The 26,995-nt window shown below is 48.0% G+C and overlaps 1 protein-coding gene across 1 annotated transcript; it reads left to right on the top strand.

Moving 5' to 3' along the window:
- Positions 1–468: 468 nt before the first annotated feature.
- Positions 469–19,510, top strand: KPNB1 (karyopherin subunit beta 1). The gene is made up of 18 exons (XM_039704663.1): positions 469–680; positions 2,580–2,732; positions 3,321–3,380; positions 3,481–3,570; positions 5,177–5,287; positions 7,021–7,122; positions 7,736–7,960; positions 8,566–8,757; positions 9,640–9,770; positions 12,411–12,558; positions 12,824–12,895; positions 14,818–14,962; positions 15,589–15,671; positions 16,568–16,675; positions 17,309–17,452; positions 17,923–18,028; positions 18,622–18,736; positions 19,345–19,510. Exons 1-18 carry the CDS (start codon positions 564–566, stop codon positions 19,508–19,510), a joined length of 2,268 nt encoding a protein of 755 aa, XP_039560597.1. The 5' UTR covers positions 469–563.
- The last annotated feature ends 7,485 nt before the right edge of the window (positions 19,511–26,995 follow it).

Raw genomic sequence — 26,995 nt, 5'->3', positions numbered from 1 at the left:
ACAAGCATTTCACTGTCTATTGTTTTTTTAAAAAGTTACTGGTGTATAACTGGGAATACTGAAAAAAATTTCATCCCATGTTCCTCCATTTTTTAGAGAAAATTATTGGCATATAACTGAAAATGTTGGAAAAGTGCAAACCGTTCTCTGCATTTTTTAAAGAAAATTTTGTTAGTGTGTAAAAGGAAAAGCTGAAAAAATCTATCCCATTCCCTCCCGTTTTTTAAAAGAAAAGTTCCCAAAGTCCACCACCAAAAATCTTCCTGATCAATCCCAATACCCAACAAAATCCCCCGGATGCTTTTGGCACGTAAAAGTTTGCTTTTTGGGGTGAATTGAACCCCGATTTGTCCAACTTCTGCCGTATCCCTTTGCCACGGGAGCCCGAGAAATCCCAGCCCGGCTCTTGCAGAGAGCCCGTGGGAGCTCTGGGGCTCGGGGGGCTCGGGGGCCCGTGCTGAGGCGCTGTGGCCGCGCAGGTGCTGCAGACGCTGGGCACCGAGACGTACCGGCCCAGCTCGGCGTCGCAGTGCGTGGCCGGCATCGCCTGCGCCGAGATCCCCATGAACCAGTGGCCCGAGCTCATCCCGCAGCTGGTGGCCAACGTCACCAACCAGCACAGCACCGAGCACATGAAGGAGTCCACGCTCGAGGCCATCGGCTACATCTGCCAGGACATCGTGAGTGCGGCGCCGCGGGCGCGGATGGGGCTGGGTGTGCGATGGGATGGGTCGGAGGCTGTGCCGGGGTTGGCTTTGCGGGGTTGGGTTTGTTGGGTTTGCTGGGTTCTTCGGATTCTTTGGGTTGGAAGGGTTCCGGGGTGCGGGTCTGCAGCATGGGATGGGATGGGTCAGAGACCGTGCCGGGGTTGGGTTGGGTTTGTTGGGTTTGCTGGGTTGGGTTTGCTGGGTTGGGTTCTTTGGGTTGGGTTCTTTGGGTTGGGTTTGCTGGGTTGGGTTTGCTGGGTTCTTTGGGTTGGGTTTTGGGTTGGAAGGGTTCCGGGTGCGGGTCTGCAGCATGGCATGGGACCATGCCGGGGTTGGGTTGGGTTTGTTGGGTTGGTTTTGTTGGATTTTGGGTTGGATTTGTTGGGTTGGGGTTCTTCAGATTCTTTGGGTTGGAAGGGTTCCGGGGTGCGGGTCTGCAGCACGACATCGGACGGGTTGGAGACTGTGCTGGGTTTGAGTTGGGTTGGGTTGGGTTTGCTGGGTTTGTTGGGTTGGACTTTGGCCTGGAGTTTCTTGAGTTGATTGGGTTGGATTTTGGGTTCGTTGGGTTGGGTTTTGGGTTGGAGTTTTTTGGATTCTTTGGTTTGGAGTTTTTTGCATTTTGGTTTGGATTCTTTGTGTTGCATTTTGGCTTGGGTTGGTTCTTGGGTTGAAGTTTTTTGGATTTGGTGGGTTGGGTTTAGGATTGCGTTCTTTAGGTTGGACTTTTTTGGCTGGATTTTGGATTGGGGCTTTTAAGTTGGATTTTTTGTTTTTGAAGGGTTCCCAGGAGACTTTTATGGTCCTGGGCTTTCCCAACCTTAAGGAAATCCTGATTTCCTGGAGACTTTTATGACCCTGGAGGGGATTCCCTGACTTCCAGGAGAACTTTATGATCCTGGAGGCTTTCCTGACCTTCAGGATTCCCAGGAAACTTTGATGCTCCTGGAGAGCTTTCCCAGCCTTGAGGGATTCCTGATTTCCAGGAGATTTTTGCAGCTCTGGAGGAATTCCTGATTTCCAGGAGATTTTTGCAGCTCTGGAGGGATTCCCTGATTCCAGGAGATTTTTGCAGCTCTGGAGGGATTCCCTGATTCCAGGAGGTTTTTCCAGCTCTGGAGGGATTCCCTGGTTCCAGGAGACTTTTCCCCCTGCTGGCAGCTCCAGGCAGGTTCCTGGAAGGCCTGACCTCCTTTCCCACCCCAAATCCAGGTCACCATTCCTGAAGGGAACTCGGAGGGAAAACCTCAGCTCAGCTCCACATCCCAGGGACAGCAGGGAGCAGCCCTGGATCCTCCCTGCTCCGGAGAATCCCGAATTCCCTCTGCCCAGGGCAGCCCTCCTGGGGCTGGGCCAGGAAATCTGCTTTTTCAGGGAGCATTCCCCTTTATGTGGGAATATTTCACTTTTTGAGGGAACATTCCCCTTTATGTGGGAATATTTCAGTTTTTGAGGGAACATTCCCCTTTATGTGGGAATATTTTGCTTTTTGAGGGGATATTTTGCTTTTTGAGGCAACTTCCATAAAATGTCTGTTGCATTTACCAGGAATTTGCAAAATTTGCTGTGAATTTCTTGGGAAAGTCGGACCTGCCACTGAAAAATGGGAGCTGCTTTTTTGGGATTTTATTCCCTGCAGGAAGTGCAGAGATGCAGGCTGAGTTTGTGGCTTTTGTCTGCATTTTGTTTTCAAGGGATTGGTTCCACTGAGGAGAAGAGCAAAATAAAAGAGGAAATTTGGTTGTGACAAATCCCTGGAATTACTGAAATCATAAATAAAATTTAAGAATCCATTTAAATCACAAATAAAATTTAAAAATCTATTTATATCATAAATAACTTTACCCAGATTTTTGGAATACATTTTTTCAGGATCCAGAGCAGCTCCAGGACAAATCCAATGAAATCCTGACTGCCATAATCCAGGGAATGAGAAAGGAGGAGCCCAGCAACAATGTGAAGCTTGCAGCCACCAACGCACTCCTGAACTCTTTGGAATTCACCAAAGCAAACTTCGACAAAGAGGTGAGAAAAGCCCCAAAAAGCCCCAAAAAACCCCCAAAAGCCCCAAATGTGGGGTGGGAGTGCAGGGCAGCTGCTGGTCCAGGTCAGTGATGAGGATTCATGCACCACGCTGAGTTTTGATGGATAAATCCTGTGGAGACTGAGACTTGGATCAGGGAGGGCAGCTGGGGCCTTGTATTCCCTTTTTTCCCTTTTTTCCCTTTTTTCCCTTTTTTCCCTTTTTTCCCTTTTTTTTTCTTCCCTCCTTTGTTTTAAGAAATTGCTGAAATAATTCAGGGACCAGCAGGATTTGAATTCTGAAGTTCTGCCGTGTCTTTATTTTGAAATGGAAGTTTTGGATTCCCATTTTGGGGAAAAAAAACTATTCAATTTTGGGGAAAAAAATCTCACTTTATTTTTGGGGAAAAATACTCCCACTTTGGGGAAAAATATTCCCATTTTTGGGAAAAAATGGTTTAAAATAGAGCAGGGAGTGGTGCCCTGTGCCTGTGCTGGTCCAGACTAAATTCACCCTCCCTGGGAAGCCTTTGAAGGCTTAAATTCTTCTTTAAACTCCTTTTAATGTCCTTTTATTTCTCGTTTTCTCAGTCTGAAAGGCACTTTATTATGCAAGTAGTCTGTGAAGCCACACAGTGTCCAGACACAAGGGTGAGTAAATTCCAAATTCCCCTCCTGGGGCATCTCTGCCTGCCAAAAATACGTGAAAAACAAGAGACCTGTGTGAAATTGGGCATTTTGTGTGCCCCAGGTACGAGTGGCTGCCTTACAGAACCTGGTGAAGATAATGTCCCTTTATTATCAATACATGGAGACCTACATGGGGCCTGCCCTCTTTGCTGTGAGTGCTTTATGTTCATTTATAAAGTCATTTAAAGGTTATTTATAAAGTAACTTGTTTATTAATATATAATAATTTAATAGATAACAAATAAGTATATATTAAAATAATAATATCATAATATTTATACATTTATATGTTGATATTATATGTTAATAATGTGTAAGTAGTTTATTAAATAGGTTAATATAGAATAACGTATGTATTTATAATAAATAAAATTTCTTTCTAATTCTCACATTCATGCCTCTGATTTTCCCCTGGTTGTATTTATATTTCTCATATTTTTAGCTTTCCTCCCTATGTTTTTATTGAAATTTATTTCCCTCTATTTATAGTGATGATTATTTATCAGATTTTCCTCCTCTTGTATTTGCCCCCATTTGTACTTTTATTTCTCAGGGTTATTTCTCTGATTTCTCCCCATTTGAATTTGTTTCGCACTTTTTTTGGCTGATCTCCCTGTGTTTATATTCATATTTATTTTCCTGATTTTCCTCTATTTATGTTTATATTTCTGTGGTTTCCCCCATTTGTCTTTCTCATATTTATTTCTCTGCTCTCTCTCTATTTGCATTTGTATTTCTCACATTTATTTCTATGATTTTCCTTTGTTTATATTTATATTTCTCATATTTATTTCTCTGCTTCTCCCTTATTTATATTTGTATTTTTTGTATTTATTTCTCTGATTTTCCCTTACTTATATTTGTATTTCTCATATTTATTTCTTTGATTTCTGTGTGTTTCTATTGATATTTCTGATATTTATTTTCCAAATCTCCCTCAATTTCCATTTTTATTTCTCTGAAGGCCATCTCTCTAAAAACTTCCATTCATGATTTTCCTCTGTACCCCTGGTAATCCCAATCCCTAAAAAATCCCTAAAAACCCATCCTCGAGATCCCAAATGAGACAAAAAACTCAGTTTGAGGTGATAAAATAGGGGGGAAATGGGATTATTTGTGATTTGAAACCCCGATAACTTGGATTAAATGGAATGTTTAAATTAAATTGAACCCCGATAACTTGAATGAATTGAATATTTAAATTAAATTGAACCCCGATAAGTTGAATTAATTGAATATTTAAATTAAATTGCACCCCGATAACTTGAATTAAATGGAATATTTAAATCAAATTGAGCCCCGATAACTTGAATGAATTGAATATTTAAATTAAATTGAACCCCGATAAGTTGAATTAATTGAATATTTAAATTAAATTGAAGCCCGATAAGTTGGATTAATTGAATATTTAAATTAAATTGCACCCCGATAACTTGAGTTAAATGGAATATTTAAATTGAATGGCACCCTGATAACTTGAGTTAATTGAATATTTAAATTGAATGGCACCCTGATAACTTGAGTTAATTGAATATTTAAATGAAATTGCACCCCAATAACTTGAGTTAATTGAATATTTAAATTAAATTGCACCCCGATAACTTGAGTTAATGGAATATTTAAATCAAATTGCACCCCGCTACCTTGAGTTAATGGAATATTTCAATCGAATGGCACCCCCTGTGCTGCCCCCCAGCCCGTGCCCCCAGAGCCGGGGTGGGCTGGGTCAGTGCCCACCTCTCCCCCTGTGCTGGCAGATCACGATCGAGGCCATGAAGAGCGACATCGACGAGGTGGCGCTGCAGGGCATCGAGTTCTGGTCCAACGTGTGCGACGAGGAGATGGACCTGGCCATCGAGGCCTCCGAGGTGGGCTGGCCAGGCAGCAGCTCCTCAGCTGCCCTGGAATGCTGCCACTCCTGCCTTGGGCACCTGGGAACGGGGCAGTGCCTGCCTGGGCACCTGGGAACAGGGCAATTCCTGCCTTGGGCACCCCTGAATTCTGCCATTCCTGCCTTGGGGCACCTGGGAACGGGGCAATGCCTGCCTGGGCACCCTGGCAATGCCATTCCTGGCTTGGGGCACCCTGGAATGGGGCAGTTCCTGCCTTGGGGCACCCTGGCAATGCCATTCCTGGCTTTGGGCACCCTGGCAATGCCACTCCTGGCTTTGGGCACCCTGACAATGCCACTCCTGCCTGGGCACCCTGGCAATGCCACTCCTGCCTTGGGGCACCCTGGCAATGCCATTCCTGGCTTGGGGCATCCTGGGAATGCTTTAGTTCCTGGCTTTGGGCACCCTGGAATGCTGCAGTTCCTGGCTTTGGCCACCCTGGCACTTCCTGGCTTTGGCCATCCTTGGGAATGCTGCAGTTCCTGGCTTTGGACACCCCAGGAGCTCCTCCTGCCCTTCCAGGGAAATGGGGAAATGCCCGGCTGGTTTTGGGCTCACAGCACCAAGTGAAAAGTCCTGGGAGAGATTTTGGCTCCTCCTTTTGGGAGCTTTTAATTCTTCATTTGGGAGTTTGGAGCTCCTCCTTTGGGAGGAGGTTTTGGCTCCTCACTTGGTGCTGGCCCAGGTTCTGCTCCCCCTGGTAAATTGGGGATTTTTAGCTGGCTCTGCATTTGGAATTGCTGTTAATCCCAAAATCCTGGGATGCTTTGGGTTGGAAGGACCTTAAATCCCATCTATTCCCATGGGTTGGAAGGACCTTAAATCCCATCCATTCCCAGCCATGGGCAGGGCCACCTCCACCATCCCAGCTGGATCCCAGCCCTCTCCAGCCTGGTGGCTTTTGTTCAGATAACCCAATTTTACCTTTCTTACTCCCTATTTCCACCCAAATCCACATGCAGCTCCTATCACAGGGCTCTCCCATGGTTTTTTTTCTGGAAGTAATCCATGGGATTAATGAAATAATGTCCAAGATTTTGGGGTCTGCCCTGGCCATGATGGGGTTTTTCTTCCAAAAGATGGTTCACATTCCATAAAAATCCATGATTTGTGAGTCAAACCTAGAATCCTAGATGAAATAAAAGTAATTATCCTGTGGAATGGCTGGGGCTGGAGAGGAATTTGGGGAATTTGTTCTGCATGCAGATGCTGTTTGCAGAAATTATCTGTGGAGATCAATAACAGCTGAAACTTTGAAGGGCTCTGCATGAATCACATCCATTTTTTAAAAGCAGCTAAATCTATATTTATGCTTGCATCCCCAAAAAATAAAAAAATCAAGGAGAAAAGGACAGGCAGCAGCAGTGGGGTGGGGTTTATTTGCTCCAAACCTTTTGCTCCTTCACCTCGGGGTCACTTGGTAATTACACCTGACAGCCAAGTGAAAATGGGGATAATTGTGCCCTGTGAGGAGGGATGAGGAATTAATGTGGATTTTGGAATATTTAAAGTGGGTTTTGGAATATTTAACTCGGTGCAAAGTGCCCTTGAGGTAACTCAGAGTTCCTGTTGGGGAGGAGCATGGGGGAAAGGGAATTTGTGTCTCCTGGAGTTGATCATTCAGCCTCTTAATGCTGAAAAAAAATTCTATAGAAACAGATAAAAATATTGATGAAAATAAACTTTTCACCTCCTTTTCTTCTCTCCAGGCAGCAGAACAAGGACGGCCCCCAGAGCACACCAGCAAGTTCTATGCCAAGGGGGCACTGCAATATTTGGTCCCTATTCTAACGCAGACCTTAACAAAACAGGTGAGTGCCACATTCCCTGAGGGAATTGCAGCTCAGGAGCTCTTCCTGCCCCCTGGCTCCTTTGGGAATGGCCTTTTGGATTCCTCTGATCCCTTCTGGATCCCAAAAATGCCTCAGGAGGTGGTGGTCCCTGGTCTGTGATGAGCTTTCATGCACCACTCTGAGCCAGTGATGCAGCAGTTTTTGGGCTGAGACTGGGACTTGCCTCCTTTTTCCCGCATCACATCCCAGGATTTGTGGTTTCCAGAGGGGTTTGGTGATTCCCTGTATTCCTGTTTGGAATATTGGGGATTTTGACCCAAATATTCCACAGCCCCTGCCTCATGTGGGCTCTGGTCCCAGGGGTTTTTAGGCCTGGCTTCATTTACTCCCTGTTAAAAACTTGTGGTTCCCAGAGGGGTTTGGTGGCTCCCTCTATTCCTGACAGAATGTGCTCTTGTAACTTGTGATTGTCCTTGGTCCCAAGCTGTAAAAGGAATGTTTATCTCCCTCCTCTATGAAGAGATCTTACCAGCCCTGAGTACGAATCTCAGACCCACACACCAGAGCAGCACAGAACATGAGAAAAATCAAAGTCAGAATTTCAGGCATCACCCGGGGATGGTTTTTGCAGGACGAGAATGACGACGACGACGACTGGAACCCCTGCAAGGCAGCAGGGGTGTGCCTGATGCTGCTGGCCACGTGCTGCGAGGACGACATCGTCCCCCACGTGCTGCCCTTCATCAAGGAGCACATCAAGAACCCCGACTGGAGGTACCGCGACGCGGCCGTCATGGCCTTCGGCTGCATCCTGGAGGGGCCGGAGCCCAACCAGCTCAAACCTTTAGTCATACAGGTCCGTTCTTGGCAGGGCTTGCAGCTCAGAGTCTCGTGGTTTCTCAGGGGAGGGTGTTTGGTTTGAGTGAGGGTTTTGTTTAAGGAAAATCAGGAGGGTGTAATCTGGTTTTGGAGGTAAAAATCCATTGTTTAGGGGCTTCCAGAGCTAAAAATCACGTGGTTATTTGGAGGAGAATGTCTGATTTCTGTATGCTCTTACTTAAAAAGAAATCAGAAGAATGTCACCTGTTTTGGAGGCTTTTAGAGCCCAAAATCCTGGGGTTAATTGGAGGAGAACATCTCAAATCCAAATCCTGTATTTGATCCATAACCTGGCGCCCATATTATGTTACCTCAAATCTGCTTTGGGACTGTGGTAGGAAAGAATTGGGGGAGAAATACATTGGAAGGAGTGAAAAACACAGTATTTACTGAATGCAGAAGCTGCCTTTACTTTAGGCATGCTGAGTAAAACCATCCTTGGTGAAGGTGTTTGGAAGAGGGGTTACATTAGGGAACAGAACCATTAATACGAAATAAAACAAAATACATCCTAAATAAACCTCAGGACTGGGACAAACACAGGATTCTTTTCCTCACCTGGTTTCTCCTGGCTCCTCCCAGGCCATGCCAACGTTGATAGAGCTGATGAAGGACCCCAGCGTGGTGGTCAGGGACACGACAGCCTGGACCGTGGGCAGGATCTGCGAGATGCTGCCCGAGGCCGCCATCAATGACATCTACCTGGCCCCGCTGCTGCAGTGCCTGATGGAGGGGCTGAGCGCCGAGCCCAGGGTGGCCACCAACGTCTGCTGGGTGAGGAGCCCCCCGAGCCCGCGGGAGTGCAGCTCCACTGGGGAAAGCAGCTCCCGGTGGGATCTGGGGGCTGTGGTGTCACCGAGGCCGAGCGTTCCGCCGGCAGCAGCTCTGAGTTGTGCCGGCTCCTCTGTGCTCATCCGTGAATTCGCTGGGCGGTTCAGGGCTCGGGAGTTCAGCCCTGCTCCTGGCAGCTTGTTCAGATGCCTGGGACTTTTTCCATGAGGGGATTTTCCTTAATACCCAGCCTGGACATCCCTTGAGGTTGTTGGGTCCAACCAAGTCTCCCATGTTTTCCCCTCATGAATCTCACCCATTTCCCGTCACGTTTCCCCCATTTTCCCCTCACGGATCTCACCTATTTCCCCCATTTTCCCCTCACGGATCTCACCCGTTTCCCCTCACATTTTCCCCTCATGGATCTCCCCCGTTTCCCCCTCATGGATCTCCCCCATTTTCCCCTCATGAGTCTCCCCCATTTCCCCCTCATGGTTCTCCCCCATTTTCCTTCAAATCTCTTCCATTTATCCTCAAGCAGGCCTGGCTCCCACCTGGCTCCACCCTCCTGTTGGGGGTCTTATTAAATATAAATTAAAATATATAAATGAAATTTAAATGTATAGATCTAGATCAATTTATATATTTATAGTGTTTATTCCAAAATTTTCTGTATTTATATTGGTTGATATATATTATTGGGGGTTTTTTTGGGTTTTTCGGTTGTTATTTTTGGTTTGGGGTTTGGCTGGTTTTTTTTTGTTTGTTTGTTTGGTTTTTGGTTTTTGGTTTTTTTTTCTTATTGGAACAAAAACTGATGGAATCTGAATTTCTGGAGATGTGAGGGTGGAAAACCAATGGATATTTTAATATTTTGTGTTCCAGGCCTTCTCCAGCCTTGCTGAAGCTGCCTATGAAGCTGCAGATGTGGCTGATGATCAGGAAGAACCAGCAACCTACTGCTTATCCTCCTCCTTTGAGCTGATAGTGCAGAAACTGCTGGAGACTGCAGACAGGTAAAACCTCTCCAAAAAGCCTTTTCTCATTTATTTACCACTCCACGCTTTTGGGCTCTTCCTGGCAGCAGAGATTTGGTGTTGGATTAAAACATGGCTTTATTTGGTATTAAAAAAAACCCTAGAGGATGCAAATCCCAGAAAAACAGCTCTTCCCACTGAACATTTTCTCATAATTTTGTCCATATCTGGTTTTAGGAAGTCCAGGAGTGTCCCTTCCCCCTTGTCTTTTGAATTTCCCCCATTTTCCTGTCACATTTCCCCCATTTTCTCCTCACATTTTCCCCTCACACCTTGCCCATTTTCCCTCCTGTTTTCCCCTCACATTTTCCCTTCACATCTCCCCTATTTCCCCTCACATTTCTCTCACGTTTTCCCCTCACATCTCCCCCATTTTCCCTCAAATCTCCAAGTTTAACTCCACAGGGTGGCCACCAACGTCTGCTGGGTGAGGAGCCCCCCGAGCCCGCGGGAGTGCAGCTCCACTGGGGAAAGCAGCTCCCGGTGGGATCTGGGGGCTGTGGTGTCACCGAGGCCGAGCGTTCCGCCGGCAGCAGCTCTGAGTTGTGCCGGCTCCTCTGTGCTCATCCGTGAATTCGCTGGGCGGTTCAGGGCTCGGGAGTTCAGCCCTGCTCCTGGCAGCTTGTTCAGATGCCTGGGACTTTTTCCATGAGGGGATTTTCCTTAATACCCAGCCTGGACATCCCTTGAGGTTGTTGGGTCCAACCAAGTCTCCCATGTTTTCCCCTCATGAATCTCACCCATTTCCCGTCACGTTTCCCCCATTTTCCCCTCACGGATCTCACCTATTTCCCCCATTTTCCCCTCACGGATCTCACCCGTTTCCCCTCACATTTTCCCCTCATGGATCTCCCCCGTTTCCCCCTCATGGATCTCCCCCATTTTCCCCTCATGAGTCTCCCCCATTTCCCCCTCATGGTTCTCCCCCATTTTCCTTCAAATCTCTTCCATTTATCCTCAAGCAGGCCTGGCTCCCACCTGGCTCCACCCTCCTGTTGGGGGTCTTATTAAATATAAATTAAAATATATAAATGAAATTTAAATGTATAGATCTAGATCAATTTATATATTTATAGTGTTTATTCCAAAATTTTCTGTATTTATATTGGTTGATATATATTATTGGGGGTTTTTTTGGGTTTTTCGGTTGTTATTTTTGGTTTGGGGTTTGGCTGGTTTTTTTTTGTTTGTTTGTTTGGTTTTTGGTTTTTGGTTTTTTTTTCTTATTGGAACAAAAACTGATGGAATCTGAATTTCTGGAGATGTGAGGGTGGAAAACCAATGGATATTTTAATATTTTGTGTTCCAGGCCTTCTCCAGCCTTGCTGAAGCTGCCTATGAAGCTGCAGATGTGGCTGATGATCAGGAAGAACCAGCAACCTACTGCTTATCCTCCTCCTTTGAGCTGATAGTGCAGAAACTGCTGGAGACTGCAGACAGGTAAAACCTCTCCAAAAAGCCTTTTCTCATTTATTTACCACTCCACGCTTTTGGGCTCTTCCTGGCAGCAGAGATTTGGTGTTGGATTAAAACATGGCTTTATTTGGTATTAAAAAAAACCCTAGAGGATGCAAATCCCAGAAAAACAGCTCTTCCCACTGAACATTTTCTCATAATTTTGTCCATATCTGGTTTTAGGAAGTCCAGGAGTGTCCCTTCCCCCTTGTCTTTTGAATTTCCCCCATTTTCCTGTCACATTTCCCCCATTTTCTCCTCACATTTTCCCCTCACACCTTGCCCATTTTCCCTCCTGTTTTCCCCTCACATTTTCCCTTCACATCTCCCCTATTTCCCCTCACATTTCTCTCACGTTTTCCCCTCACATCTCCCCCATTTTCCCTCAAATCTCCAAGTTTAACTCCACATTTTTAAGACTCTGCCTTTTTTGTGCAGTCACAAGACTCAGCCCCGTTGGCTGCAGGGCCCTGGATAATCAGGAATTGCAGCAGGACATAATCAGGGATCCCTGTTTGTTCCTTTCTGATGGTTTTTGTGTGGCTTCCATCTCTTCCGTCAGCTCCAGGTGCTCCCAGAACAGTCCCAAATATTTTATTTTTCCCTCTCTCAAATGCAGGGAAAAAGGCTAAAATCCAAGTTTTGTGGTGGCTCGGAGGTCACATAAATCTGACAGCTCCAGGTTCAGTTCCTGGATCAGCTCCATGGACTGATGGAGCTGTTTTTGCTGCTGATTCTCCTTAAAAACCTTCTCCCAGATCAAAATTTAAACTCCTTTCCTGTCTTCATCCATCCAGCCAGGAGTGGAGTGTCTGGCTCACGGCTCGGGAGCCCATCAATCATCCCAGGTGCCTTAATTCCAAATTTCACACCCTCAGGGGTGTCTGGGGAGGGGCTCTGAAGTGCTGCTCACCTGACACAAATTCTGAGCCTCCTTCTGTCCCTCTCCTTGTTGTGAGAGCTACTGAAAATCATTTTAAAAACTGAAAATTGTTAAAAAGAAAACTGCCAGAAGCGGCTTCACAAATTCTCTTTATTTCAAGGCTTTTCAAGTGGCTCCTGCTTGTCACAGCACTCAAATGGAGCTGTTGCTGGTTTACTAAAATTAAAAAAAAATCTGTTTCCAAGCACTCAGAGCTGCAAATCTTCCTCCTTCTGTTGCAGACCTGATGGACACCAGAATAACTTGAGGAGTTCTGCCTATGAATCCCTGATGGAAATAGTGAAAAACAGTGCCAAGGACTGTTATCCTGCTGTCCAAAAAACCACCCTGGTCATCATGGAGAGGCTGCAGCAAGTGCTGCAGATGGAGGTGGGTAAATCCTGATTTAAAATTAAAAATTTAAATTTAAAACTCGATCCCTGGGAGTGTCCAAATCCAGGGATAGTGGGAGGTGTCCCTGCCCATTTGGGATTTAAGGTCCCAAACCACTCAGGGATTCTATATTCAGCTTCTTCACAGCCCCTGTGCTCTGAAATCTGAAAAGAACAAATATTTAAAGTACAACCTGGCTCTCCCTGGAGCTGCCAGGATCCCAGGCAGCCTCTTCACATGTGGGATTTTGTTCTTGTTTCAGTCTCACATCCAGAGCACCTCCGACAGAATCCAGTTCAACGACCTCCAGTCCCTTCTCTGTGCTACTCTCCAGGTAAATTCTCTCTCCTGGGTTTGTTGTGGGAATAAAGTGATTTTTGGGGTGTTTTTGTGCCCCTGAAGCTGCAACCTCAGCTCCTGGTGCTGATAATTGAATAAAGAAAAGTGGATTTTGGGTCCCAGCTGACACGTGGGAGGTGATGCAAGGTTCAGAAGTCTCGAAGTTGTGCTCTAGTGACAAAATTCAGGGCAGTATGACTCAAAGAATGCTGTTGGGGATTTTGTAAAAGATTGTCTGTGCTGTCAGATTGGTTCTTGGATTGGCTACAGCCTCAACAGTCCCACAGAAAACAAAAAAAAATTCCCTCAAGGCTTTGATTCCCTCATCTGCCTCTCGTGCTGGGTGCTCCTGATCCAAATGGCAGCAATTAAAATGTTCTGAGTGTCCTCAGAATTCCCAATTAAACATCTGCTGATGAGCAGGAGCCACCAGTGCAGTGTTTACTGTTGTAAACACCACTCAAAAAAGGGATTTTTTTCCCCCAAAAATCAGCTCAGAGCAACCCAGGTAGTCTCCAGGTTGATTTGAGAAATCCTTAATTTCATCCTCAGAAGCTTTGTGGTTGTTTTCACTCTCCAGTTTTAGCATAATTTCTGAAAATAATGGGAAATTTGAATAATCTTAGAAAGAGTTTTAATTTAATGGAGAATTTTCACCCTGGAATCTCACAGGATGGGCACTGATCTCTGCCTGGGGAGTGTAATCCAGGTGGAACTAGGATGCCAATTTTATTTTCTAAACCAGAACCGGAACCTGAATTTTTTACCCAGTTGCAGCAAATGCTTAAAAACCACTAAGTGAAACTTAGCAGTGGGGCTTTTTTCAGTATTAAAAAATAAAATATATGGGGTTTTTTCCCAATTTTTTTTTTGTTTTGCTGGAAATGCAATTACGAACATCCAGCAGAATAAAAAGCATTTATTAATATTGAAAATTAAGTGACAAAGTCCCATCCCTGGAAGGAACAACTTGGTTTAGTGGGATGTGTTCCTGTCCATGGAATTTGGGGATTTTTAAGCTCCCTTCCCACCCAAACCGTCCTATAATTCCATAAATCGAGTCTTAATTATATAAACAGCCAAAGTCCATCTTTGTGGAGTGAAAAATGAAACTTTAAAATAATTACTCTTCTTCTGGAAATTAAATATTTTTATTTTCCTGGAAACTGTTGTATTTTAATTACTTCCAGCATTTCTAAACTTTAATTCAGAAGCCAAACTCAGGTTCAACCCCTACATGCTCAGCTGCGAAAGAAAAAAAAAATAATTTCATTATTATGTTTTTTTTAATAGGCTAAATCTTTCTTCTGGAAATTAAATATTTTTATTTTCCTGGAAACTGTTGTATTTTAATTACTTCCAGCATTTCTAAACTTTAATTCAGAAGCCAAACTCAGGTTCAACCCCTACATGCTCAGCTGCGAAAGAAAAAAAAAAAGAATTTCATTATTATGGTTTTTTTAATAGGCTAAACTTGGGCTGGTCACATTTAATTCCAGCTTACAAATGGCAAAGCTTTGAGAACAGCCCATGCAGCAGGAAAGGGAAATTCAGCTGGAAAATCTGAATGCAGCCAAATGAGCGGGACTCTGCAGCCACAAAAGCAGATTTTTTTGGCAGCAAAAGGGTTCAAACAGCAGCTCTTTCATCCTTGTCAAAGCTCTCAGGGCTGTGGGAATGCTTTATCTGTAGGATAAGCAGTGATTTTTGCCTGTTTTCCACGATTTTTCCCTCAGAATGTGCTGCGGAAGGTGCAGCACCCAGGGCTGTGGGAACGCTCTGCCTGTGGGATGAATGGGGATTTTTGCCCATTTCCCGTGATTTTTCCCTCAGAAGGAGCAGACCCAGGGCTGTGGCAGTGCTTTCCCTGTAGGATGCGTGGTGATTTTTGCCCGTTTTCCACAATTTTTCCCTCAGAACGTGCTGCGGAAGGTGCAGCACCAGGATGCGCTGCAGATCTCGGACGTGGTGATGGCGTCGCTGCTCAGAATGTTCCAGAGCACGGCCGGCTCCGGGGGGGTGCAGGAGGACGCCCTGATGGCCGTCAGCACCCTGGTGGAAGGTCAGGGATGGGGTTGGATCTGGGAATTTTGGGCAAAGTGGTGAGAAATGTAATTTGTGGGGCAGGGAAGGTGGGGGTGCTCCGTCCGTGGAAGTGTCTGAGGCTGGAGCAACATGGCATAATGGAAGGTGGCACTTTGAGGTCCCCTTCAACCCAAGAAATCCTGGGATTCTGAAATCCAAACCACCTTAGAGCATGGAATTTTAGTTTCTTGTATTTTCTTACTATTTCCAAGGAAAAATGTGGATAAGGCAGTGAAGGAGAGCTGGGGGTGTTCACATGGCTGAAGTGTCCAAGGCCAGGTTGGACAGGGCTTGGGGCAACTTGGGGTATTGGAAGGTGTCACTTTAAGGTTCTTTTTATCCCAGGAAATCCTGGGATTCCAAAATCTAAACCACCTTGAAACATGGAATTGTGGTCTGCTGTATTTTCTTATTACTTGCAATAAGAATTTGGGAATTTGTCCAGTCCAGGAGGGCCTGGGTAACTTCACGGCTCTCAGTTGTCGAGTGGAGAGTTGGTTTTCACTGGGTTTGGGTGGAATTTGAGGGATATCTGATTTCTTGTTTACGGCAAATGCCACAAATTGGGATTTTCCTTCTCACTGGAATGTTCTCCCTGCACAGTCCTGGGTGGAGAATTCCTGAAGTACATGGATGCCTTCAAACCTTTCCTTGGGATTGGGCTGAAAAACTACGCTGAGTACCAGGTGTGGATCCAATTTCTCCCTTTTCCAGGGAAATTGTGGCTGCCCCATTCCTGGAATTTTCCAGGGCCAGGTTGGATGAGTTTTGGGATAGTGAATGTTGTCCCTGCCCATCCAGTGGGGTCACTTCCAACCCAAACAACCCCAGGATTCTCAAATCCAAACCACCTTGGAGGGTGGAACTTTGGTTTCTTACATTTTCTTAGTTACTTCCAAGGAAAATTATGGATAAGGCAGCAAATTCCCCCTGGAATGTCAAATCCTGGTGCCCTCCAGGGAAATGTGGAGGTTTTTTCCCCAACCCAGATCCTGGCTGGGATTTCCCCTTGGAGTATCAGATCCTGGCTGGGATTTACCCTTGGAATATCAATCCTGATGGCCTCCATGGGAATTTTGGAGTTGTTTTTCCTGCCCAAATCCTGGCTGGGATTTCCCCTTTGAATTTGATTTTTAGGGATGTTTTTCCAACCCAAATCCCTGCCACTCCTGGATGTGCTGGGGATTTAATCACCCTCCCATCCCTCTGGACCCAGATTCCCGGGGGACGATCCCAGCTCCCCGGGGCTGATCCCAGATCCCAGAGCTGATCCCAGCTCCCCAGAGCTGATCCCTGCTCCCCAGGGCTGATCCCAGATCCCAGAGCTGATCCCAGCTCCCCAGAGCTGATCCCAGCTCCCCAGGGCTGATCCCAAATCCCAGGGCTGATCCCAGATCCCAGAGCTGATCCCAGATCCCAGAGCTGATCCCAGATCCCAGGGCTGATCCCAGATCCCAGAGCTGATCCCAGCTCCCCAGGGCTGATCCCAGGGCTGATCCCAGATCCCAGAGCTGATCCCAGATCCCAGAGCTGATCCCAGATCCCAGGGCTGATCCCAGAGCTGATCCCTGCTCCGTTGCAGGTCTGCCTGTCAGCAGTGGGGCTGGTGGGGGACCTGTGCCGAGCCCTGCAGTCCAACATCCTCCCCTTCTGCGACGAGGTGATGCAGCTGCTCCTGGAGAACCTGGGGGTGAGTGGGAGATTCCCGAGTAACAGTTGGATGCTCACTCTTCCCAGGGGAGTGGGAGGTGGGAGAAGCCTGGGAAAAGTGGGAGGAATTCTCCGGGAATGTCTCGTGTTCGGCGTGGTTTGAGCGGCGGCCAGGAGGTGCTGGGGGCAAGGGCTTTGGGTTCTGGGGAAGTCTCATTTATCAGCTCGCTGGATTCCTAAATAAATTCCTGAATTCCTCCCGAATTCCTTCCTCTCTCCCACTCTCTCTCCCTGAATTCCTTCTGAATCTCCCTGAGTTCTTGAATTTATTCCTTCCTGAATTCATTCCTTCCTGCCTGGATTCCTTCCAAATCCCTTCCTTCCTTCCAAATTCCTCCCTCCCTTCCTGTTGAATTCCTTCCGAATTCTGAATTCCTTTCTTCCTTCTGAATTCCTCCCTCCCTTTTCCTTCCTCCCTCTCCCACATTCCTGGGACATTTCCAGGCATTTTCCAACCCCTGGCTGTACTCGCTCCAACATTTTACACCCCTTCCCCTGGAGAAACATTCCGAAACGCCCCACACAAACCCCTGGTGCAGCCTGAGGCCATTCCCTCCTTTCCTTTCCCCCTTCCCACACTGATCAGGACCTTTTTGGGGTATGTTTTCCCCAGAATGAGAACGTGCACAGGTCGGTGAAGCCGCAGATCCTCTCGGTGTTCGGGGACATCGCCCTGGCCATCGGGGGCGAGTTCAAGAAGTACCTGGACGTGGTGCTCAACACCCTCCAGCAGGCATCCCAGGCCCAGGTGGACAAGGTGAGCTGTCCCCAGTCCAGGGGACATTCCCAGGGTCTCCCCTTGGTGCCTAAAGAGGCTGGACAGAGTTCAAGGAATAAAGTAGGGGTTTATTAAAAGGCTTCAAGGACACGCCTTGGGCAGTACAAGGGCCTGGCTAAGGTTACACCCAGGATGGACTCAGAGTTTTATAAGTTTTGGTCCATTTCCATCTTGGGGTTAATTGTCCAATTCCAGCTGCAGCTTTTGCAGATTGTTCCCCTCAGTTTGCTGTTGTTCACACTTTCTGGGCATTTTTGTTGTTTATACTTTCTGGGCCTGAAGCTGCAGCGGTGTCCTTGGTTCTTGGGCTGGAAAATGATTATTTTGTGTGACTGAGGAGAACTTGCTAACACTATATGAAGTTCAGAGTCACACTCTCAGGCCTCTGGGATCTGGAAGACATGAGAGCTGGAGCTGAGGGCTCATTCTGTCCGTGTGTCTGTCCCCAGTCCGACTACGACATGGTGGATTACCTGAACGAGCTGCGGGAGGGCTGCCTGGAGGCCTACACTGGCATCATCCAGGGCCTCAAGGGAGACCAGGAGAACGTGCACCGTGAGTGGCATCCCTGGGCATCCACCCTGGGAACCATCCTGAAAGGCAGCCCCTGCAGCTGGAATCCTGGCTGTTCCCAAACATCCCGTACAGACCTCCCCGGGCCTCCTTTTGGGCTTGTCACATCCTTGTCACATCCCTGCTCCTTCCCTTCCTTTAGAACCAGCCAGTGTCACCTCCAAACCACATCTCCTTTTTTGCCCTTACTCCCCTGAATCCCTTTTCCCCATGAATTCCCTTTTTCCCCCTGAATTCCCTCTTTTCCCCTTAATCCCCTGAATTCCCTTTTCTCCTGTTAATTCCCTCAATTCCTTTTTTCCCCCTTAATCCCCTGAATTCCCTTTTTTCCCCTGAATCCCCTTTCCCCCCCTTCATTCCCAGTGCCACATCCCCACATTCCTGGGACATTTCCAGGGATCCAGGAGCCTCCTTTTGGTTTTCTCACATCCCTGCCCCAAGAAACCCTCAGGGCAGGCAACAACAAAAACCCCAAACAATCCGGGATCATTCCCCTCGCAGAGGGAGGGTGCAGGTGGGACCCGGGCTGGTTTTTGGGAGCATTCCCAGAGCCCTGACCAGGCCTTTCCCTGCAGCTGACGTGATGCTGGTGCAGCCCAGGGTGGAGTTTATCCTGTCCTACATCGACCACATCGCGGGGGACGAGGATCACACGGACGGGGTGGTGGCCTGCGCCGCCGGCCTCATAGGGTGAGGCCTCCCCGCCCCTCTTCTCCCAGGAAATCCTGGAGTCTGCCCCTTTTTCCTGCCTGGCTGAGGATTTTAGGGTCAGTTTTGGGGTTGGAGTTTGGTGTTTGGCTCCAGGTATGAGGGGATTTCACAGGGGAGAGAATCGTCAGAAAAACCCCAGGTTTAGGATTTTTCCAGGAGTTAAAACCCCCCAAAAACCCCCTCATCCTTAGGGAACAGAGGAAGCCAGGTTGAAATCCTGGAATCTGCCCTTTTTTCCTGCCTGGCTGAAGTTTTTGGGGTCAGTTTTGGGTTGGAGTTTGGTGTTCTGCTCAAGGTGTGAAGTGATTCCACAGATAAGGGACTAGGTGGGAAAGCTGTCACAAAAATCCCAGGTGTAGGATTTTTCCAGGAGTTCAGAACCCATAAAACCTTATCCTTAGGGAACAGAGAAACCCAGGTGGAGGTGTTTTCATTTCTCTTGCGGATTTAAGGAGAATTATGGAGAAATCACCCTTTGGACAAGAGCTGGAGCTTTATTTAATCCCAGTTTTCCCAAAATCAGCCCCCCTGACCAGCATTTTGTACCACTCACGTGTTTTTTTTCCCCAACTTTTTTTTGCTTCCAGGGATTTGTGTACAGCTTTTGGGAAGGATGTTCTGAAATTAGTAGAAGCCAGACCCATGATCCACGAACTGCTAACGGAAGGGAGGAGGTCCAAGACGAACAAAACGAAAACCCTCGCCACCTGGGCCACGAAAGAGCTGAGGAAGCTCAAGAACCAAGCTTGGTGAGGCCTCATCCCCGTTTTCCCCCTAAAAAACCCTGGAATTGGCTCAGCTTAGCCTGGGAAGAGTCACAGTCCCAAAGCTGTGTCTCCCACGGGGTTGTTTCCTGGGTTTTGGTGGGAAAAAGCCCCATTTGGGGGTTTTTACTTCTCTTTCCATCCTACAAAGTTGATTTTTTTCTCAATTTTAAAGTGAAAAGTCTCCAAGATTGAATCCAACCCAATTATTTCCCCCCACTTTTTTTTTCTCCTGATTTGAGGTGTTTAGGTTTGGGTGGTTTTTTTTGTTGTAATCCTGGAATTGTTAATTTTGGAAAAATCTCCAGGATGGAGCCCAACCCAGGAGCCACCTCCCCACATTTTTAACCAATTCCAGGGCTTTAATCCCCTGAATTCCCTTTTTCCCCCTAAATTCCCTTTTCTCCCATTTTTTTGCCCCCTGAATTCAATTTTTTCATCTTGATTCTCTGAATTCCCTTTAATGCCCTTCTTCCCTTTCATTCCCTTTATTCCTCTTGATTTCCCTTTTTTCCCCCTTAATTTCCTGAATTCCCTTTTTCCTCCTGAATTCCCTTTTTTCTCTGAATTCCCTTTTTTCTCTGAATCCCCTTTCCTCCCTTTTCCCCCCATTTTTCCCTCAATTCCTTTTCCCCCTCTGAATTCCCCAAATCCCTTTTCCCCATTCCAAATCCCATTTTTTTCCCCTAAATCCCTTTTTTCCCCCTTTTCCAGATCTGTTACCATTGGGACGACACCTGAGGACCCCCACTGGATAAAAAACCAACAACAACACCAAGAAAAAAAAGGAAAAATCTCCAATCTCCTACAAAACCCCCCAAAACCCCGGGAGTGAGGACGTGTGCGGAATGTTTGGGAATGAGAGGATGCTGAGGATGAGTGAGTGAGGCTCGGAACAAAAATCCCAACCTTTGGTGACCCCCGGCATCCAGGAGGGAATTCTGTGCCCCAAAAGTTCCAAAAAAAAGGGGGAAAAAAGCAAAATTCCCACCAGCCCAAGAGCGGCTGAGCTCGGAGGAGAAAACGAGGGAAAAACGGGGAAAATTGGGATGAAAGTGGTGCTCTGTGAGGTTTTGGCTGCTGGAGAGAGAGAGAGGTGGAAAACTGGGATTTTCCCAGGGATTTGGGAATCTCCCAGGGATTTGGGATTTTCCCAGGGATTTGGGAATCTCCGGGATGAGGCAAATCCCAAAGGAGAGAGAAGGAATTCCAAGAGGAGTGAGTGTGTGTGAGTGAGGTCATATCCACATTCTCAACTTCCCAAAAAAAAAAAAAAAAAGAATTCATTGCAGTTTCTCTCTTTTTTTTTTCCCAAAACCCAAAAAATTTTCCGGGAAAAAAAAAAAAAAAAAAATTTTTTGCAGTTTCTTTTTTTTTTTTTTCCCAAACCCACAAAAAATATTCCGGGAAAAAAAAAGACAAAAAAAGACAAAAAAAATCTAAAGTATACAGAATTTAAGGGTTCAGCTGTTGCATTTCATAACTGAGGTTCAGGCAGTAAGAGATGGGGAAAAAAGTAGAAAAGAGGGGAAAAAAAAAGAAATTTAAGGAAAGTCGCTTTTTTTAGGGATTTTATTTTTAGGGAATGCTGAATGTTTGGAGCTCTTGGCTTGTCCTGCTCAGCAACAAAAGCGCCTTTCCTTCCTTAAATATTCAACTGTGAATGTAGAAATGGGGGAAAAAACACAATTTTTGGGTTGCAGGGAATAGAAAAATCCATTTGTCCAGCGAGTTTCAGGCTTCAAAAATTAAAAAAAAAAAAAAATCAAAAATGTCAGGAAAAAAAATTTCAAAATGAGATTTTTTTTTTTTTTTTAAAAAGTGCTGCAAATTGGGAACAGAGATCTCCTGACTCGGACTGTAGCAGAATCAAAATTGTGCCAAAGAGTTCAAAAAGAGGTGGAAAAAAAATGAAATAAATAAAAATATGCACAAAAAGAAGGAAAAAAAATTAAAATTGAGGTGATGCTTGGAGAGGAAATTGGATGTGAAGAAAAACACAAAAAATGGGATTAAAAGTTTTTATTTGGAATTATTTGGGATTTTTTTTTTGCTTTTTCGGGGCTCGATTCGGATCAGGCTCGATGTGGATTTTGGTCTCTTGCTGCACTTGGAAAAACACAAGATAAAAATAAAAAACAGGAAAAAAAAGGAAAAAAAAAGAAATTTATATAAAATATATAAATATATAACTTGAGTTGAGCTGACAACGCCGGCGCTTGTAAAAGGTTTCTATTTTTCCACTGCAGTTGAAGATGAATAAAATGGTGTCAAACATTCCCCAATATTTTCCTTTTTTTTTTTTTTTTGGGATACTCTTGGCTCTTTTCCAGAGGGAAACCCAGGAAAAAATGGGATTTTTCTAATGGATTTTGGGGGTTTTTCCCAGTAATCCACCAGGAATTTTTTCTTTGCCGCTTCCCGAATTTCTCACCGTGTTGGGAGCGAAATTTTTCCTCTGGAAAAAGGAAAAAAGGGGGGAAAAATAATAAAAAAAACAAGATTTTTTTTTTCTTAGGTGGTTCAGGGTTTGGAGATTTGGAATTTTCACTTGTTTGCAGCTCTGTGGAGGTGTCGGGGAAGCTCCTGGGAGGGGGAGCAGGAAAACTGGGCAGGATTTGCTCCTCGGTTCTTGGACAGTTTCTTTTCATTTTTTAGTTTGATTTTTCCTTTTATTTTTTCCATTTTTCTTTTTTTTCCCCCATTTTTCTTTTTATCCCTGTCTTTTTTTTTTCCCATTAATTCTAATTTTTTTCCTTTAATTTATTTCCTTTTTTTCAATGTTCTTCATTTTTCTCAATTTTTCTTCATTTTTTTCCTTTCCCCTTCAACTTTTTCCCATTTCCCCCGACCCTTCCAACTATTTCCTTTTTTTCAATGTTCTTCATTTTTCTCAATTTTTCTTCATTTTTTTTCCTTTCCCCTTCTACTTTTTCCCATTTCCCCCAACCCTTTTAACTTTTTTTTTTTCCCCACCCCATTTCTCCATTTTTCTTTTATTTTTTTTTATTTCCCCCATTTTTCCTCCTCCCCTTCCCGTGGCACTCCCTTTGTCCCTCCGTGCTGCCCCAGTACAGGGTATCAGACGTGAATGTGCCTTCAGTGCTCTGCCCGACGCAGAACGACAAACCCCAAAGGGCCCGAAAACCCCAAAGGGCCCAAAAACCCCAAAGGGCCCGAAAACCCCAAACCCCCCGGCCAGCCCGCCCGGGCCCTCCCGGCGCCGCCTTTTCCTTTTTCCTTGGGGCGGGGGCGGCAATGCCCAGAGGTGGAACCAAATCAGAGAAAATTCAAGAAAAAACAAGTTAAAAATATGAAAAGTTTAATAAAAAATTAAAAAAAGCCGTTCCCGGCTGGGGCCGGGGCTGGGCCTGGGCCTGGGTTTAGGCCCGGTTCTGGGCCTGGTTCTGGTTCTGATCCTGGTCCCAGTTCTCGTTCTGGGCCCGGTTCTGGTTCTGGTTTTAGGCCCGGTTCTGATCCCAGTTCTGGTTCTGGTCCCAGTTCCGTTTCTGGTCCCGGTTCTGGTTCTGGTCCCGGTTCCGTTTCTGGTCCCAGTTCTGGTTCTGGGCCGATAAAAAATAAAAAAAAGCCGTTCCCGGGCGGGGCCGGGGCTGGGCCTGGGCCTGGGTTTAGGCCCGGTTCTGGGCCTGGTTCTGGTTCTGATCCTGGTCCCAGTTCCAGTTCTGGTCCCAGTTCCAGTTCTGGTTCTGGTCCCAGTTCCGTTTCTGGTCCCGGTTCTGGTTATGGGCCAGGTCCGGTCCCGGCTGAGGCAGCGCAGAATAAACACTGAGAGTAGTGCAAAAACAACGGCTCCGGACTCTTTTTTTAGGGTTTTTTTGGTTTTTGTCTTTTTGGAGGTTTTTTTTTGCGGGGGTATTTTTGGCTTTTTGAAGGGTATTTTGGGGCCGTTTTAGGGCCCTTTTGGGGGGGGTTGGGGGCCTTTCTCAGGGGTTTTGAGAGGTTTGTTTTTTGAGGGGTTTGTTCTCTTTCTAAGGGGCTTTTTTGGTTATTTGGAACCTTTTTTGGGTGGTTTTTTGCCTTCTTGGGAGGTTTTTGGGGGGATGTGGCCTTCTGGAAGGGTTCTGGGACCTTTTTTGAGCTTTTTTGGGGGTGGCTTCGGGGCTTTGCACTTTTTTTGGCCTTTCCTGGGGGGTTTTCTGGAGGGCTTTTTGGGGTGGTTTTGGGTTTTTTGGAGGCCTTTTTGGGATGGTTTTGGGTTTTTTGGGGTGGCTTTGGGGTTTTTTGGAGGCCTTGTTGGGGTGCATCACAAGGAATTTCCTCCTCACATCCTCCCCTCCTCGATCCCATCGCTGCCCGGGCGTGGATCGAACTCTTCCAGCATCTCTTGGGATTTCTGGGGGGGCTTTTTGGGCTGCATCACGAGGAATTTGGTGGTGCTGGAGGTGCCGAATTCCCGAGCATCCCAGAGACCCCAAACTCCTGGGGATTTCGGGATCCCAGCTGGAGAGCCCCAAACCCCTGAAGATTTGGCTCCGTCAGCAGCTCGAGGCCCCCGATCCCTTTCCCTGGGGATGAATCCCTCATCCCCCAAAACTCCAGCTCCACCCTCATTAATTAACCAATCAATCAAATCTATCAATCAATCAATCAGCAAAGAATCCACCCCGGGACGCTCCTCCAGCTCCACAAAAACCCTGAGAAAACCCCGGGCAGGATCCATTTATTCCCCTCCAAAACCAGACATTAAAAACCCACTTTTATTTTGATTTTCCCTATTTTTTAAATTTCATTTTATTTTTTTTTCCTGCTGCTTCATCTCCCGGGAGCCTCTGCCAGGCTCCTGCCCCCGCTCGGAGACGCCGTGGGAGGGGAGTGCCGAGCTCGCGTTTCCTCTCCGGGGGAGCCGGAGGTGACAGCTCTGTGTCACCAGAGCCATCTGTGCCACCACCCCGGCCCGGGGACACGCCGCTGTTCCCGGCATTGTTCCCGGGATTATTCCCGGGATTATTCCCAGATCCCGGGTTCATCCCGGACTGGTCTCTACCCCCTGAAAGAGGAGGAAAAGCTGATTTTCTTTGGAAAAGGTGGTAAAAATGAGCCACGGGCGGATTTTGGAGCCCCGGAGGTGACAGTGCTGTGTCACAGCTGCCGTCGGTGCCACCCCGTTATTCCCAGGATTATTCCCAGGATTATTCCCAGGACCAGCAGCCCCCGGCGCTGATGTGCTGAGCTCCCACCTAACAGAGGAGGAAAAGCTGATTTTCTTTGGAAAAGGTGATAAAAATGAGCCACGGGCGGATTTTGGAGCCCCGGAGGTGACACCGGCCCTCCGTGCCACCACCGCGGCCCGGGGACACCCCGCTGTTCCCGGGATTATTCCTGGGATCAGGAATCCCAGGTGGGTTCATCCAGGAGCTTCTGCTGGGTCTGGGCTGATGCTCTGAGGGAAAAGCTGATTTTCCTTGGAAAAGGAGGGAAAACCAAACCCTGAGCGGGTCCTGGAGCCTCGGACACCCCGTGGGGACTCGGGGCCGGTCCCCAGCTCTGTCACCCGGTGCTTCCCCCGAGGGGACAGCACCCCCCGGTGCCACCCTCTGGAACGCGATTGTCCAGCCGAGGGAATCCCGGCTCTGCCGTCTCTCTTGGTGGCCGAGGTGGTTTTGAATCTTGTGCCAGGCCTGGAAAGTGATGTCCCCATCCCTGTCCCCATCCCTGTCCCCATCCCTGACCCCATCCCTGTTCCCAATCCCAATCCCTGTCCCCATCCCTGCCCTCTGGGGAGGGAGGATTTTCCCGTTTTCCCAACATTTCCACGGAACCCGGCCGCAGGGGCGTTCCCAGGTTATTCCCAGGATTATTCCCAGGTTATTCCCAGGATTATTCCCAGGTTGTTCCCAGGACCAGCAGCTCCGGAGCCGTTCCCGTCCCTTCAGCCCCTGCACCCCAAAGGTCCGGGGGGCTGCAATCCCCCCCTGGCCCGGGGGGCTCCCTTTGCCCATCCCAAACATTCCTGAGGGTGTCCAAGGGATCCCTGCCAGCCGTGGGAGCTCCCCTGGGGCTGCCCTCGGCCCCAAACTTCCTGGGAAATGTTGGGAAGGGGGAAAAAGGGGGCACAGAGGGGGGGTCCCGGTGCTCCCCTTTCCCCCCGAAGGGGCTCCGTGGAAAACCCAGCCTTGGGAATCCCACGGGATGAGCCAGCGCTGTCCCTGGGGGCTCTGGGGACCCCAAATCCCCCAAATCCCGGGAAAGGCTCCGGTGAGACAATTCCAGCAGCTCGGACCATCCTGCCTCCCTCTCTCCTCCCGGCCCTGCCGCAGCTCTGGGGTGGCCCCAGCTTTGTCCCCAAGGCCCAGGGACCTCCAGTGTCCCACCAGGACACTCCGGGGCGGTTTTGTTTCCAAATTAACTCCCGACCTGGCGGAAATCCTTCATTTGCACTTCAAAGCCCGTCCTCGGCAGCGGCGGCAGCCGCTGGATGTTTTTTGGAGCCCGTCCTGCGGATCCCGCTGCGCTCCCACCCCAAGGTGACATTCCGGGGGCTCTCTGCCTTCCCAGACCGCACCGAGGGCCATTCCCCGCTGGAAATTCCAACGGGAGCGGCCGCGAAGCCTCGGTGCCCCCTGGCATTGGCCTCCCAAAATATCCCCGGCCTCGTGGAGCGGTTTTAGCTGCCGGGGGAATCTCCTGGAATCTCGGCACCCCTGGGTGGTGCCCCCAGTGCCAGGGGTCTGCTCAGGGGCTGGCTCCCCCCCCGGCTCCCCAGGCACTGGGAATGCCGTGGCTGCTCCCAGTCTGAGGCTTTGCCCCCTTTGGGTCTCCTGCTGGCACCCACAACCCCGAGCTGGATTTTCCAGCGGTTCCTTTCCCCCGTGGTGGCTCAGGACCAGGATTTCTCCGTGCTGACACCTCCCAGCTCGGCTTTGGGGCCGGATCCCCTCTGAGCCCACCCCCGGGGCTGCTCCAGAGGCCTTGGAGGGTTGGGGTCCATCCCTGGGGCTCTGCTCCCCATTCCCGGCCCCTCTGCTGGGGTGGGACGGGGCCCTGGCAGGAATCTTGTGCCACCGGGGTCACCCAGAGCTGAGAACGTGTCCGTGCGTGGGTCTGTCCGTGCCGTGGGTCTGTCCAGGCTCTGTCCTTGGGCACCAGGCTGGCAGCGACCCCCGAGGGGTCTGCAGGGTTCTGTCCGTGCCGTGGGTCTGTCCAGGCTCTGTCCTGGGGATCTGCGGGCCCTGGAGGTGACAGTGAACCCCCCCGGGGGTCTGTCCGTGCCGTGGGTCTGTCCGTGCCGTGGGTCCGTCCGTGCCATTCCAGGCTCTGTCCTGCGGATCTGCGGCCCCGGGGATGGCAGTGCCCCCCCGGGGGGGTTTTTGTCCCGCGGAGCCCCCGGCAGCCGCGAAAGGAGAGCAGCTATTAATAACCCTGCGCACACAGGGAAAAGATGTAATTCCATGATGGAAGCGGCTCCGGGAACAATTCAGGGAATAAAACGTTCAGGGAGGGGGAGGGGGGGCTC

Source organism: Passer montanus, unplaced genomic scaffold, assembly GCF_014805655.1.
Source record: "Passer montanus isolate IOZ18808 unplaced genomic scaffold, ASM1480565v1 scaffold179, whole genome shotgun sequence".
In the NCBI taxonomy this organism is placed as follows: Eukaryota; Metazoa; Chordata; class Aves; order Passeriformes; family Passeridae; genus Passer; species Passer montanus.
The sequence above is the reverse complement of the archived record's forward strand: the minus strand, read 5'-3'. Positions and strand labels throughout refer to the sequence as shown.